This window comes from Elgaria multicarinata, chromosome 2, assembly GCF_023053635.1.
Source record: "Elgaria multicarinata webbii isolate HBS135686 ecotype San Diego chromosome 2, rElgMul1.1.pri, whole genome shotgun sequence".
NCBI lineage: Eukaryota > Metazoa > Chordata > Lepidosauria > Squamata > Anguidae > Elgaria > Elgaria multicarinata.
In genome coordinates this window covers 69,210,309-69,226,399 of record NC_086172.1, presented here as the reverse complement: position 1 = coordinate 69,226,399, position 16,091 = coordinate 69,210,309, and the positions used below count along the sequence as shown (strand labels likewise).

The window sequence follows — 16,091 nt, the reverse complement described above, 5'->3', positions numbered from 1 at the left end:
TGAGGTTCTCCCAGATGGCCATGCCCCCTTCTCCTGGCTCTACCATGTTTTTCCTAACTACTGATCATTTAGTGACTTTCTGGCTTTTTGTGCAGGTTTTACCATTCTAAGAGATTGAAATGCCTCTCCTAAGGCCTAGTTACTGGCAGTAAGAGCTTTATATCTTCCCTAAATGAGTGATTCATAGCATGCTTGTGATTGATCACTCATAGAAGTTTGTGGGTCCATTACATAACATCATCTACAACCAGGACATCTTCCATGCTATCCTCTGGAAATCGTGCATTTGAATAAAACCACAGATGTGGTGATCTCGGTATCTCTCTGCCACTAGATAGTGCTGTCTCATTAAAACACAATGGGGCCTTTCCGAGAAAGGAACAAATCATGTGGTTGCATTTGAAAGACCACATCGCGATGGTGTGATTACTGCGAGGACGAAAGCCACGGTAAGGCATGGATTTTTCATATGTGTAGAGAAGCTCAGAAACTAAAATATGCTGGTATTTTGGCCCTGGCCCATTTGCCATGCCCACAACTATCCCCAAGAGCTTCTCCAAAATGAAATTTGGCTCTAGGGTTAGAAGAGGTTCAACACTCTTAGGGCACAATCTCTATGCTTAATCAGATTAATGTTTTAATGTTTTATGATGTTGTGATGGCCATTGGCTACAAACAATAAAGAATAACTGACTGACTGACCTCTATGCTTGTTTAGATGGACAACGCTGGCTGAGGCACGATGGGAATTCTAGGATATTTTTCTTGCTAAATATGCATCCGATTGCACCCTTAAAGGTTATCAGTGGGTACACCCCTGGAATTTATCTGTGAACATAAGTCTTTGTTTTCAGCAGGATAACTTTAGTTATCCTAGTCAGGGACAAAAGTTGAATCCAATTAGGGCAGGTACTAATACTAATAAAGAAATAAAATACTTGCAAGGTATCATGAGTGGACGGAGGACATGGCTCTGAATATTTAGTGTTAACATTAATTGAAAGAAACAGGAAACTAACTCGAGCTTTATTTTAGGTACACATTCACTCCCCATGAATCTGAGAGCACTGACAAACTCTTCTTGATATAGTGAATCAGTGATGTCAAGATATTTGGGACTATCATCCAATCTTGTACTCCTGTCTGTGTCAAAGGCATAGCACAGCATTTATGACTCTCCCTCAAGTTGTAAGACCCTTTGACAGTTACAAGGCAAGAGCCCCGTACAGACATTGAAAGTGTATGCAAGGCAGCAGGAGTGGGGATCATGACCTTGATGGCGGGCTCCATTCCTGAGGCACACCTAAGCTCTGTTTTGGGGGTCATGTATACATGCATACGCACCAACCATGGGATTTCGATACCCCATTTTCCTGACATGGATCACATGATTGGGGGGAAATCTATGCATGTAAACCACTACATAGAATGCCCTCTCAGTGTACACAAACACAAATTAGTGGGCATGACTTGGGGCCACACATATGGTCCTACCCTCCCATCCATACACTTTGCACATCTGCAGAGGGATAAAGTGTTATTGTAATAGCCTGTATTCCTGGTCAGTGTTATGGTGTGTGCAAATTTAAGAAATAATGCTTCAGTGCAGACATTTAACCCAGATGGTCTTAGACTTTTCTCTTTATAACCAAGCTGCAGCGTAAAGAAGCTCTCATACGGACTTAAATGTAACTTTCATTTATTCTAGGGCAAACTCAAAAGTTTTTTTTTATTATTATTTTTAGCAAATTCTATCATGTAAATGTTAACATAAAAACATCTGTACATTTGCCATGATACACTCAAAAGTGAAACAAATAAGATATAAATACAGATATGGATGTAACATGACAAAAGCGCAAAAAATAAAATAAAAATAAAAAACCAACCCAAAAATAGAAATTAAATACATGCGTGTGAACACTGTGCCAACGAACTTGTTTCTGATGGCTGACTGTTTTGAGAGGCTTTGTAAGCCTGTCCTTCCCATTTAAAACATTATTATTGTTAGCAAAGTCCTGCTGCATTCTACAAACATTTCTCCGTTGTCCTTTAATATGAACTATTACACTTGATAAATAAAGGGGCTGGGAGGGTAGTAGAAAGATTTATATGACAATGTTGCAAGTTACATTACTTATACAGGTTATTGAGAAGCTAGTAGGAAGCGATAGAAAAGTTTTGTGTTGTAATCCAGGCAAGCACACATAGTGTACCTTTTAAAAGAAAGCCACATGCCTCAGTTAATTCAGCACTATGTAAGAGACCTACAGTACTTCAGACAGTGAAAAGGGGTCGCACAATGCTTTGTTTGCTCATGCCCTGGGAACACCAGTGCCCCATTGACAGTATGGATGTTGCCATCTAAAGCAACCCAACAGCAGGAAGGGTTGTTTCTGTGCGGATTCTCAGATATAAAGGCCAGGGAAGGGGAGGAGGTATGAGAACATGAAGAATAATACAAAGAAAAGAAACCTCTCTCTTTAAAAAGGTTTGAAAAGTTAAAGCCCTGCGTAAAGAGGCAGCAAGGAAAAAGGCAGCTGCAGACATTTGGACAGTGTTGGAAAAAGATGGAGCCCTCCCCAATCTGGCAGCTAAGCGCCAACAACATGCAGATTTATCTCCACCAGCATGTGTGGATTGGTAGCCAAAGAGACCTTGTGCCTGGAATAATTAAACATACCCCACAACTCCAATTGTACAGCTTAAAAAAGAAACCAATTTGGTGCAGATTGAGCTAGCCCTTTGAGTACTACCTAAAGAAAGAGGGTCATGTCTGAAATAGTAAGAGAGAAGGGAAATGATTCACTATGTACATTAGACACAAAACAAGATTATAAATAATCCAGATTGCATGGTGGCTGGGAGAGGGTGACGTATTCCTGGAGTACTCAAAGGATGGGGAACGCTTGACGAGTGTGGTGGGTGTTAATGGGTGTTAACAAAACATGTTTCACACTAAGGAGCATCTGCCGAGAAACAAAAGCAGTATTTTATTAAGAAAGAAAGGCCTGGTTATCCGAGTTGCAGCTCCTAGAAAGCCAATTGAGCTTTGGAAAGTACAAGTTTCTTACTGAGGGTTGAAGCAGCAGAAATAGCAAATTTCACATTTATTCCTTAGGAGATGGGTTGTCAGTTCCTCTGATAGTGGCAGATGCTTGACCAGTTTAAAGACATTACAGTGCATTCACTCTCAGTGCATACTAACAGATTTCATAATGCTAGAAAAAGCTGTTACAGAAGGAATTCAATTCCCAGCAAATACTGTAACAGAACAGAGTTCTGCAAAAACAAAAACGTAAACAAAAGGCTGAGTAGGAACAAGATGAGTCATGTAGGCAGAACTGCCTCTAGAGCGAGGACTGAGAATATTGCATTTTGCAATTTATTTTTCAATTTTCGAAAATATTGACGAAATAAACAGGCTGAGGAGAAACAGTTAACTGAATGGTCTATACAGAGGCAGGTCTTAAATTAGCTATTCTAACCTAGTGGTCTTCCTTACATAAACAGCACCATTTCAAATTGCTGATGGTTCCGAGGGTATTATTAAATTAAAACATAGTTGAGGAACCTGATATTATAGTCTATACAGGTTTCTCCTGAAAAAAGGTAGAGAATTCCAAATTTTAAGCTCCACTCTAAATGTTTGAGAAACTGGGGAAACTGGAGGAACTAGGCAAAAGTTTGGCTAATAGAAATGCAGTCTAATATAAACCAAAACTTTATCAATGCCATAAAATCCCTTTGATTAAAACACTGAAGTGTTAAGTAGCTCCGGAAACTTTTCAGGCTTTAAAAATGATAAATTGCAACGTGTTTGTTTTTTTCTACTGCCCTTTTTCGGGGGAAGACTGCAACCCAGGCCTTGCTTCCTTTACATTCAATACCAAGAATATCCTACAATAAAAAGCTGTAAAAGGACTAAAAATACTGATTGCAATAAATATCTGCATGGCCTCCGTCAGCGGATGGTGTGTGCTGATGAGGGGAGGGTCTCTGAGAGGCACAGCTGATTGCTTCTATGTCTACAGGTATGTCCAAAGATCTCCATTAACTGTGTGTGGAAACATCTGAAGATGAGCTGCTGTTGCTGTTGGTGGTCTGGGCCCTCTTTATGTACAAATTCAGGAGCTTCATCTGAAAGGGGGAAAAAAGCAGTAACATCCATGTTCTTCATTTATTTTCTTTGTTTCAGAGCAGGCCATTCAGTAAGTTCTCTGTAGCAAATACCACACTGGGAACCTGGGCACATGTAACCTTGCTATGGATCAGCGATTTTCTACTGTGGATTTACTACTACTATTGTTGTTCCTGTGAGCAATAAGGTATCAACTGTATTACTTTGGAGGATGTTATTCCATAGTCAATGCACACTGTGAACTTAATCTGTTATATTTTTACTCCAGAATTTTAAATCCTAAACATACCTGCCTGTCCCAAGTAAAGAAAGTCTCCTCAACATTCTAGACACCACAGAGGAATATAGATCTTGCAATGAGGCATCCTGCAAGACCTCCCTCTTGCTGTCACTGCATTGCCAGGTACATTTGGTGGGAAGGGAATGCGGGCTCAGCGTACGGACTCACAAAACACATTGAAGGAGGCATTCAGGCCCTAATATTCTCCTGATGTCATTGGAAGCATGACATGGTCTAATTTTTAGAATGGGTCTAAAAATAAGTTATTTTATGTTTTTGTGTTGTTTTAAAATTACCCAGGCTCCATTCTGAACCAAGTTCAGGATCGTTCGCAAACAACTTATCTTTTCTTTCTGAGGTGCCAGATATTGGCTTTACTGGATGCAAAATGAACACAGGCAGTTTCTCTTAAATATGCTTGCAAAAAGAAAACTGTCAAATGTTATTTTTTAATAATACAAAAATACCTTGAATTAAACAGTTTTGATGCACTTGTAATATTGCCTCTCCTGTTGTTTTTTAATATTATGGCAATGGTTCCCAAACTGTTCTGATGCTGTGCCATGTGTGAATCAATAACACCTCTACTTATTTACATCTTCTCAAAGGTGCTGTGACAGGGGGGAAGTTAAAGAAGCAATGCAGCTGGGGCCCCTTCCCCATTTATAAATCTTACAATCATCTGGAGTCAACAACTAGATGTCTTGAAACGTTGTGTGTACTTCAGTAACCAGCTACCTCTGTTGGAAACCTCACCTCTAAAGGTTGCTTAATGATTGTGTTGAAAGTTACATGAACCATGTATGCATGCTCAGATTCCAAAAACAAGCTATAGAAAGGGATGCACACATACCTTGCTCCCAGTGAGCTGTGCAAGGTGAGGCTTCAGTTCTTCACCAATAACTGAATAGATTGCCACAAGGCAAAATACACTGGCTTTGCGAACACTGCTTTCTGTGTTGTCATAACCCTAGATGTAAAAAAGAAAGAATCATAAGAACCGAAGGTTTCTTCACAAGACCCCTTTTCTTCCAGTGTTAGGAATTTAAAGAATGAATGGGACAGATACTTGCCTCCTAAACATTATAAAAATGCCATATTAGACTATATAGGTGTTATTACCAACAGGAAAAACCAATATTTAATTCAAAATGAAATCAAGTATTTTGTTACAATAAGCATTTATGAAACAGAACTTCAATCTAACCCAGAGGAATGTTAGGCACATATTGAAGAAAAGAAGTCTAGCTTGGTGTTGGCAAAAACTAGGATTGCTGGACTAGATGGACCCTTGGTCTGATCCAGCATCAGGGCACTTCTTATGTTCTTCAGATTATATCGACAAACGTGCGGCACCCTGAACCTTGACAGTGACTCCCTGTCTTTCTCCAGGAGCCTTGCATCCTAGATTCTCTGCAGCAGCACAAAACCTGTGGAATTTTGCGTTAAATAATGTTTCCTCGCATGTAGCTTATAAACAGATGACAAGCATTTTTTTAAGATCAAAGATCAGCTGCCCTGATAAATGCAATGTGAGTTGATAACAAAGCATAAGACTCTGTCTTCTGCTTTTAAAACCCAATGCACTTCAAAAATGTCCTATCTTGTGTTCAAGTAAGGAAGCCACTGGATAATATGTGGAAATACTTCTGTTATTTCCAATTAGAGTAACTACTGCCTAATCAAACCTATCCCTGCAACCTAGAAGGAGTCCACCCTCACCCCCCTTTACCCTCCCTTGGAAGCTGGCTTTCCCAGAAGTTCCTAGAAGGGATAGAAAAAGTGAGATATAGCTTTACAGACTACATGCTCCCCATTGACAGTAAATTGCCAATCAAGCTCAGTGTCGCCCACAGGACATAATAGAAAACTGGTAGCTCCTGTGCACAAGAATCTCCATATCTGCAACTGAGTGTTGCAAGGTTTTGGGTCATGTGGTATGTTCATAATTTAGACTTGGGAAGTGGTCTGGTAGTTTTTAGTAGAGAAGCAGGTTATTCAACTTCGATATTTTAGGTAATGAATACCCTGAAGGCCAGGTCATATTTGCCTGGGACAGAAAAGTTCATGTATTTGCATTTCATAAAGGACATTCTTTTTGAACACAGAACACTTCAACTTAAAAACAACCACCATCAAGAACCAACTCTGACCAATACAACTATTACAAATTATAAGATAAGTGCTACAGAAATGAAACAAGGAATAGGAGCCTTGTTTTTGTGAACCACCCAGAGAGCTTCGGTTATTGGGCGGTATAAAAATGTAATAAATAAATAAATGCAATAAATTGCTGTGGTACGGGTGCTCCTGCTCAGTATTCCAGCCAGTCAGCCATGCCCTCTCCCAAGACACTCAATTCAATCCCCCACACCTGGATTTCTGCCTCCCCACCCCACCCCTCTCGTTCTGTGGCCATTGAACATGCTCAATCCTCGTTGGCCCGTTTTTGCATATGCTTGTTTTGCTCCCTTATGTAGTTTAAATACTGGAGAAATAAGATATTCCTTCAACAGAAGAAAAACGTTGAAAAAAGATGTATCATTCACACACAACAACTGAGTAACCACTGTGCAATTACTGTATTGAAAACACCATCTGGAAAGGCCCTAATAGAAAGAAAAGAGAAATCCTGTGATTTGCTTGTGCCCTGGGCTCAGAGTGACCTCTGCTGGGAAGATGCTACAAATATCCTCAGCCCGTATTCCCAACGTTCGTTGTCGACTACTAGCCTAGACCCAGCATGTCAGCCACTATGGGCAAACTGACAAGAAGTTTGAGATTTTAAAAATGTGTTAGGGATTCATTACGCACATTTACACGTACTGTATAATTTCCCCCTTAGACACAGCCTGAGAAAAGACTTGCAAATTTCAAAAGCCACCAATGCTTTGTTTTGAAAAATCTAAGGTTTGGTGAATCACTCATGAAAACCAGGGAATTCAGTAGGGGACCAACTTTTACAAAAATATGTTGTCAGTTTCAAAGTATGCAGCTACGTGGGAGATGAGTACGCAGTCTCATTTTCACAACATTCTCCACTATTAGAAACTATATTCTAATTGTAGTTATATGTTTGTAGTACACAACAAATCATTGATTCAACTGACACACACACAAAGAAGCAGCATTTATAAACAGTACTCTGCTCTTCATTACAGATTGTAGGTACCACTGTATGCTGCTTGACTGCACAAAGGTGTGGAAGAACATGGCTACAGGAACCTTTCAAGCCGAGATTGAGTTGGACAGAGAAGACCTACCACTTCTGAATATTTAGCGGCAAAGCTGCTTCAACATCACATGCTATTTAGGGCAAGGAAGGATGCCGGGTGAGTCAGCTGGAATTCTGCCAGAACTTCCTGCTATAACATGGCTCTTGTCCGCCCCAAACATAGGGCTGTGCCTCCAAGGCATAACCTAGCTCTGACCTTGTAACACTAAGATTTGTGTCTAGTAACTAAGAAAGAGAACTAATAAAATGTCACTGCCAACTTCATCATGCTCTTTGAGGCACAGGTCAAGAGAACGCAGTTCACTTTGGCTTCTGTATTCTGATTGTATTCATAAAATCCAGAAACGTTAGCCTTTAAAACTTAATAATCTAGCATTGCCAATCCCAAATATGATCGAAGTGGTAAACCGTAACCTAGCTGGAAGCAGGAGCTTTCTTTTCAACGGATATGGTACCAATTTGGTTTGTTCAGATTCTGACATCTGGCATCAAATCACAAGTCACAAAAGATCCTTAAAAGGCCTGTCTAACATGAACATTTCAGCCAATCTTTTAAAAAAACTATAGGCACAGACTTTTGTAGGTTTCACTAGGCACAGTATTCCAAAACAATGAGGCAACAACAGAAAAGGCCCTACTCCATCTCCTAACTGATCTTATTTTACTTTTTATTTCTTATTATTGAAGCTTTCCCCAAGGGAAGAAGAGCTAAAACAGAACAACTCTGGGGAGAGCTGCCTCCCTGCCCTTTAGCTCGCAGTATTTTTTTTTCTGAGTTGGCTCCTCCCCAACTACCATCTCATGGCCCAGCTTGCCCTGAAGAGATGGGAGAAGAACCTGTCCTCAAATAACCTGACTGAAAAGAAAACACCATAATATTATTATTATTAATAATAATAATCAGGCAAGATCATATATTTAAACATTTAATTATCCTGTGAGTAGCATGAAAGACAATTACTGAAAATGATTATATTTAATCCCAACGATGTATTTTTTAGTTTTTTAAAAATGAGTTTTACTGTATACTGCCTCAAGCACTTTATTAGGGCGGTGATTCATGAAGTAATCAGTCAATAAAATCATAAATATCTTCCAGATTGCAGGAACTCTAAGCAGGGCCAGCCAACAGATCTTAAAGGGCAGGGTCATAACAAAATGTATGGGTGCTCCCTAAACGATGCAGGAATTAAGACTTTATGCCTCCTAAAAGTTACATCAATGGAAACTAGTAAAGGAGTAAAAGGTTCTTCTTTACTATTGTCTCCTCCTGCCTGAAAGTAGATGTTTGGTCAAAAATTCTGAGAAAGTTTAGTGGGAGTTGGAGGTCCTGCAGTCAATCACATCTTGAGGTTGTTGAAGGTAGGAAGATAAGTGGCAGTGGGAACAAGAGGACTTCCCCATTTCCCTACCAATCAGGGATGAGCCATATTGACAATTTTCCTAAGAACAAATATTAACCTCTATTTACGCTGTCCTGAATGAGGTTGCAATTACCTTTTTTTATCCCATTCAGTTGAATAGCTCTTACCACTTGACAGAAATCAATACAAAGAAATATTAAATAATGCTTGCTATTCATTGCTTGCAGCACTAAGCAGCAATGTCGTACCTGCAACAACCCAGGGATAATGTCTTGAAGGAGTTGATGCAAAGACTCCTTTGAGATCCTCTCGATGACTTTAGTCTGCATTTTAATAGCAGCCAGATTAATTGGGTAGTCAGCTGTTTGAATGATGGGGCAAAGCACTTTGATGCACTGTTCAGGGTGGATGGAGCTGGCTAAAGTAGAAGCGGCTTCCTCCGCAGCTCTCACAACCTGGAAAGGGGTAGGAGTGAAGAGAAAAAGAAATGTATATTTTACAAATTTGTACTTTAAAGAAAACACATGCACCTCCATACCTAACTAGACATTCATGGGCACCATCAGCATGGTCAACATTGACCCTCTAGAACTATTTTATTTTATTGATTTGCTGAGAGACTGGGAATTCTGAATACATTTTCATGTCAAATCAGTGACAGTCTCAATGTGTTGTTCGCTGTGTGGGCACAGGAGGCCCTTTCCCTAGCCCTTTTTTTCACTGCTTACAAAACATGCCAGAAGAAATAAATGCTGCTGAAGAAAGCATCAAGGAGAAGATGGGCCTCAGTTTTCTGTTGTCGCTGACTTATTGTACGTTGCATTTTGGGACATGATGGCACCTGTGCAGATTGCCAGAGACATGCACTGTGGAACAAATGTAAAGCATATGTTCTGGATTTCTTTTAGAAAATTAAACCAAGTTTAAAAATATGAGACAAATGATTATTTCATGCTAGAATTCATTTGCTACAAATTCAAAGCCAAAGCATTAGGCTGTATTCAAATATGTATAATAAAATTACCACACAACCCAAATGTTAACATATGCCTTTTAGTTTCTGTCATTTCTTCTGCTTGGCAGACTCTATGCATGTGCAAAATCTCCAGGAGGAACTGTGAATTGCAGCTTTGTTTCCTGAACAGCAATCTGTCTGTCAGTCCAAATTTTGGATTCAGATGAGCATCAGTTTGTTCAATAGTACATTCCTTCACTTTAAGTTAAGGCACTAGATGTTTTGTATAAAAGTGTGTTTTCCTTCACTGTCTCACTGCATCATGGGTTATATAATTTTAAGGCTGCATGAACACTGTGTCACGATAACAAAGATTGTCTGGCACCAAAGGGATGAAACAACATGAAAATACAGATAGTTTACCTACTGTACACCTCTACTTTATTCAAGTGAATGAAGACTATGACAAGGTTAAAGCAGGGGTGGGCAAGCTGTACAACCCCCAGGGCTATATGTGTGTGTGGGGAGGAGGCCAGGAGGACAGCACCTGTGGAAGGGTGCGTAATAAGCCTCTGGGGGTTGCTTGTGGCCCACGGGCTGTGAGTTGCCCACACCTGGTTTAAAGTATCACAAAAGATGGTTTGTTGTGAGTGCATATACCTGAGCATACACTAATGTCTGGAGTGAGTGCATGCCTTTACTTTAATTGCTCAAAAACGAATGTTTTATGTTTACAAATGCACACTGGAGGCAGATGAAAGCAAAAAGGGTTAAAGCAATGTAAACACTACCTATAGTTTTACTACTCTAACACAACTGTATCCCCCCACCCTCTCACCCCAAAGAAATGTGGTTTGGACAAGATGAACAATTTTGGAGCTCTTGGAGATGGCAAGCTTTCCCATTTACTTGTGGAGCTAATTCAGAACGAAAATGACAAGGGCACGGAGTCAAGGTGAGACAAGAAGAATGCATACTTGGGAGAAGCCTGCCAATAAAGGCACTCCTTTAGAACAAAATGTTTTGTCCAACTGCTTTATCTGGAAATCAGTTTACAACTGCTGCTAAATGCTCTTACAAAAAATTAATGTCGTAGGGAGACTCTGGTTCCAGGAAAGTATAGTACAGACATGCTGATTTATTAAACGGATTAAATGTTTTCTGGCCCTTTTTTAGACAATCCTGACACATTTTTGTTCCCAGGTTACTTGCTTAACCACTTAGTACTACCTTGTGCTTCAAACCATAATCCTGCACTTGTTACTTGGCTATATTCTTCAGCCCTGTGTGTCTATTATTCCCTTTTTGTGGTTAAAACCTCTCCAGTTTTTTCTATATTTAAAAGTTCTCCCTCTTTACTTTGAATTTACTATACAGCACACAGTGATATAAGTTTAACTCTTCTGACTTCAGTGAGGCAAAGTATACAATCCTATACAAACCACTACCTGCTCAAGTAAGACCTGCTCAAAATAGTGGGACTTCTTTGGGTTTTTTTTGGTTTTGCTGCTGTTGCAACTTTCTTTATTATTATTAATTTTTTATTGTTTCGCAAACATACATGACATAAAAGCATTACATCCAAGGACATTGAAAAACGGAAAAGGGGAAAGATGTACACAAAGGTTAAGGTGTATTTTCGGCTCTCTGTGGGACTTCTTTCTGAACTAATATGCACAGGATTAGGCTGTAAGTATACAAAACATGATTTAGGGTTGAACGTAATGACAGGATAGATGGAATTCATGTTGTAGGCCAAGCAGAAAATGTAAGGTGCTGAGAGAAGGGGAGGGCTCCAGTGGCAAGCTTACTGTGTCTTAACTTGTGCGCTACCAGTGCTCTTGGCCTTCAACCAGTTAGTCAGGCTGGTTCTAGAAGGGTGGGGAACCTTTATCCCAAGGACAGTTGACCCCACTCAAAAGGTTAATCAGGGGCTGCAGCTGATGATGGACAAAACCAGATCAGATGGTTGGCAAACCCAGATTCCAAAGTGTGCAAGAGACAAAAACAGGAGAGATCTACAGCACTGCATAGCTCTTTGTCTCTCTATCCATCCCATCCCCCCACCCCTCTCTCACACACACAAGATGCTAAAGAGAAAGCAATTCCAAGAGGGATGGTTCAAAGAGCAAGAGTGGCCCACAGCATCTGAAGAGCCAGATGATGCTGAGGGACATAAGAAATTACTCCTAGTGCAAGATCACTCTATGCTGCAGGGCTGGCATGAGTGCTGATCACACTGGCTGAAGATGGTCAGCTCATCTTCCAAACCAATGGAGAGGTACCAGTTCCTACAGTCCTTCCCTTCTAGGTTAGGATGGCAGTCTGATCAACAACACAGACTTGCCTTGCCTTCACCTTTGACTGGCCCTGCCTTATCTCATCTCATCTCATCTATCCAATCCAGAATTTGAATCCAGAGTGTTCATGACTTTGTCTCCTGCCTCTGCCTATCACCCCTTGCCCAATCACACCTCTTGTCTCTGGTTCACATGCCCATTGCCTTACCTGTGTTAGACCCAGGCTCTGGGGCATCCTTTCACAAGCTAGACCCCAGGCCTCACAGAAGCATAGGGTAGATGAAATAAAATACCACTAGATAATTTGCAACCGTGTATGTTTTATGAATTTTACTGTTTGTTTTATGAATTTTACAAAAGGACCATCAGAAACGGTCCTTTTGTTTATTCTTTAAAATGTCTCCACTGATGCGCTATGGGAATTGGGACCTCAACAATACATTCATCAAACTTCTTCTCCATCTTGCTTAATTCATCTGCAAAGTCAGAGTCTATTGGTTGGAAAAGAGCAGGTTTACTATCTTTACCAAAAGGTTTAAAAGGCAGAGAAGTCTGATGATAACAAGCACAGAAAAAGTGTGTGCCATAGACTGCTTAATAAAAATACTGGCATCAACAATAAACCGCATGACATCACCGTGTCATGCTCAATGGAGACAGAAGCTGAATAGATTTGGACCCTTTCTTGTGGCCATTTTCAAACATGCTCCTGAATACAAGCTTACAGTAGTCTTGAAGACTGTGTTATGTGTTGGATCACCCTTTTTCCTACTCATTCACTTTAAGCATTATACAACAAATCCTGCTCTTTGGCATCAACGCCACAGCTTTATGTGATGTTGATGCACCATGTCCTGCTTTGTTGCACCATGTCCTGCTTTGTTGGTCCCTGGCCAATGGCTGGTTGGCCACTATGTGAACAGGCTGAAGGACTAGATGGACCCTTGGTCTGATCTAGCATGGCCCTTCTTATGTTCTTATTGTGCATGCATTTAATAGTTTTCCTTAGCATATTACTGCAATATGTTTCATTTAGGACAGCTGTAGAAATATTTCTGTAAGCCTTTGGAGTTTGAACACTAAGGGGGGCAACATAAGTCTCTTGACAATAAACCACAGAGAACAGAGTTTTGCTTGGGCATTACCCACTCTCCAAGCAGCAACAGGGCAACCTGAATTACTCACCTCTTTATGAGAATCTTTATGCGCTTCCAGAGTCTTCATGATAGTCAGTTCAGCATAGTTCTTAAATCTTGCAGGCTGGTTCCTCAAGATTTCTCGCAACACTCTCAAAGCCAAGGCTCTTATTGAATGCTAAATCAAAAGAAACAGCACATGTTGGAGAAGAGCTCACATGGTTTTTCAAAATCACTAAAACAAGAAGTTTGTAGTTGGACCGGAAACAGCATTAATGTCCAATTTATATTTTGCTAAAAACAACCTTATAGACCACAACAGAGGAGGGAGGGATTAGGATTGTGAGGTACTTGTTTAGCAGTGAGGACCGCAACAGCCGTATATCAATGGCTCATTTGTAGAATTTGCATGAGAACCAGATAGGTGCTAATAAACAATAGGCAACTTTTAGGTCCCATTTGTCTGTGATATTCTGCCTGTGGCTCTGTTAATCCCAGAAGTGAGAAATCCTAGTCATTCAAACAAAATCCCAAATCTTGAGACTTATAATATTTGCAGGAATGGGGAATAATTTTGATCTTCTTTTCACTTGTCTTCTGAATCCTGACCTTTCAGTACATCCTGGCATTATAGTGCCAAGTCACATTGGAAAAACTTAAAAGAATAGTAAGGCCCCTAAAACAGTAATAAGTAAGAAGTACACAAACTTAAAAAAGAGCAAAAATATTAAAAATGTAAAATGTGCAAGCTACAAAAAGATGGATTTTAACAAACTTTTAAATCTCATCGAGAAGGACAAATCACCCATTGTGAAATCTACCTCAAATCTCCAAAAGGTTATAAAGAACAAGGATAATAACTGGGACGGCCCTAAACACCAAAGGACGGAGGAGCCGCCAGCAGTTCAAGCATCATCTTTGCTAAACCAGGTACCTGAGAGGATGATTTAAAATTCACAGTGGATGTTGGCTCAGATTATACATATTCTTCTTTGGTTCAGGTGAAAGATAGTGATAGCCAGGACTAGGGCGGGTTTCCCTTCAGGTTTCCCTACAGAATTACTGCTGGAGGCTCCAGGACATGGCCTACGCTTGATTGCTTTGGTCCAGTATCCCTGACTGAGCCGTAGAGTATTTTTGGCCAGCTCCGGCTTACCACTTGTGGACTGGATCTATGTCCAACTTGATTGATCCATCCTGCTTCATTGGTGGCGGGTCCAATTCTGATGACAGTGGTGAATGCATCCATGATGGAGGCTAGGGTGGCTAGGGTGCCTACCTGCCTAAAATTAGCTAGTGTGCAGCCACTCCTCAAGAAACCAACTCTTGATCCATCACTGCCGTCAAACTACCGACAAGTCTCCAACCTTCCTTTTCTTGGTAAGGTAGTGGAGAAAGTGGTACTGAAATGAATTGAACGGTTTCTCTATGACTCAGATTTCTTAGATCTTTTTCAATATGGCTTCAGACCTGGACACAGTTCAGAGACTGCCCTTGCTGCGGTCTGTGATGACCGAAGAACTGAATAACTGAATGACCAATAACTGAAGAACTTTGGGGCCCAGGTAGTTTTCTCATCCATCCTCCCGGTTCTTGGAAGAGGATTAGAAAGGGAAAGAAAAATACTCCGGCTACGAAGGTGGTGCCGACGTGAGAGTTTTGGATTCTGGGACCACAGGCTACGCTACTTTGAACATGGACTGCTGGCAAGGGATGGGTTGCACCTCACAAGGGCTGGAAAGAATGTGTACAGCCACAGCATAAAGAACTTGATCAGGAGGGCTTTAAACTGAATCTTACGGGGGCGGGAGACGTAAACTTCGAGGCAACAATGGATGAAGGCCAATGCACCACAGTACAGAGAACAGCTCCAATAGTGCCCCAAAATAGTGTCCACAACAATGTAGGAACAAAGCCAGACTATAAAACACATGGTCTTCGATGTCTATATACTAATGGGAAACAAACAGAATGAACTTGAACTCTTATTACATGAAGGCAAATACGACTTGATAGGTATAACTGAAACTTGGTGGGATGACTCCCGTGACTGGAATATAGCAATTGAAGGATATAACTTGTTCAAAAAGAACAGAAGAAATAGAAAGGGAGGTGGAGTTGCACTATATGTTAAAAATACCTATTCCTGCACAGAAATACAGGCGGATCAGACTGGGAGCCCCATCAAGAGCATCTGGATTAAAATAAATGGGGCAAGGAATAAAAAGAACATGATAATCAGAGTCTACTACCGACCACCCAATCAAGGAGAGGACGAGGACAAAACTTTTGAGAAACAAATTGCCAGTGTTTCAAGGAAGTGTGATGTAGTAGTGATGGGGGACTTCAATTACCCTGATATCTGTTGGGTGACCAATACTGCCAAAAGCGGCCCTTCCAAGAAATTCCTGACATGTATGGGTGATAACTTTCTCCTACAGAAAGTGGAGGAAGGAACTAGAGGATCGGCAATCCTTGACTTGATATTGACCAATAGGGATGACTTAGTGGATAAAGTGGCAGTTACGGGAACTCTGGGGGAAAGTGACTATGTCATACTTGAATTCTTGATTATAAAGGAGACAAAAGCTGAGTGTAGCCATACACGTACTCTGGATTTTAGGAAAGCTGATTTTAATAAACTCAGAACTATGATAAGTAAGGTCCCGTGGCAAGTGAG

At 40.6% G+C, this 16,091-nt stretch overlaps 1 protein-coding gene across 1 annotated transcript in view; it reads right to left on the bottom strand.

Moving 5' to 3' along the window:
- Positions 1-1,661: 1,661 nt before the first annotated feature.
- CLASP1 (cytoplasmic linker associated protein 1) overlaps positions 1,662-16,091 on the bottom strand; it is a 217,624-nt gene continuing 203,194 nt past the window's right edge. Inside the window, exons 39-42 of the mRNA XM_063116685.1 lie at positions 13,461-13,589; positions 9,269-9,475; positions 5,275-5,391; positions 1,662-4,140 (exon numbers count right to left, since the gene is read on the bottom strand). Coding sequence (XP_062972755.1) covers positions 4,054-4,140; positions 5,275-5,391; positions 9,269-9,475; positions 13,461-13,589 — 540 coding nt within the window. The 3' untranslated portion in view covers positions 1,662-4,053. The remainder of the gene's footprint in view (positions 4,141-5,274; positions 5,392-9,268; positions 9,476-13,460; positions 13,590-16,091) is intronic.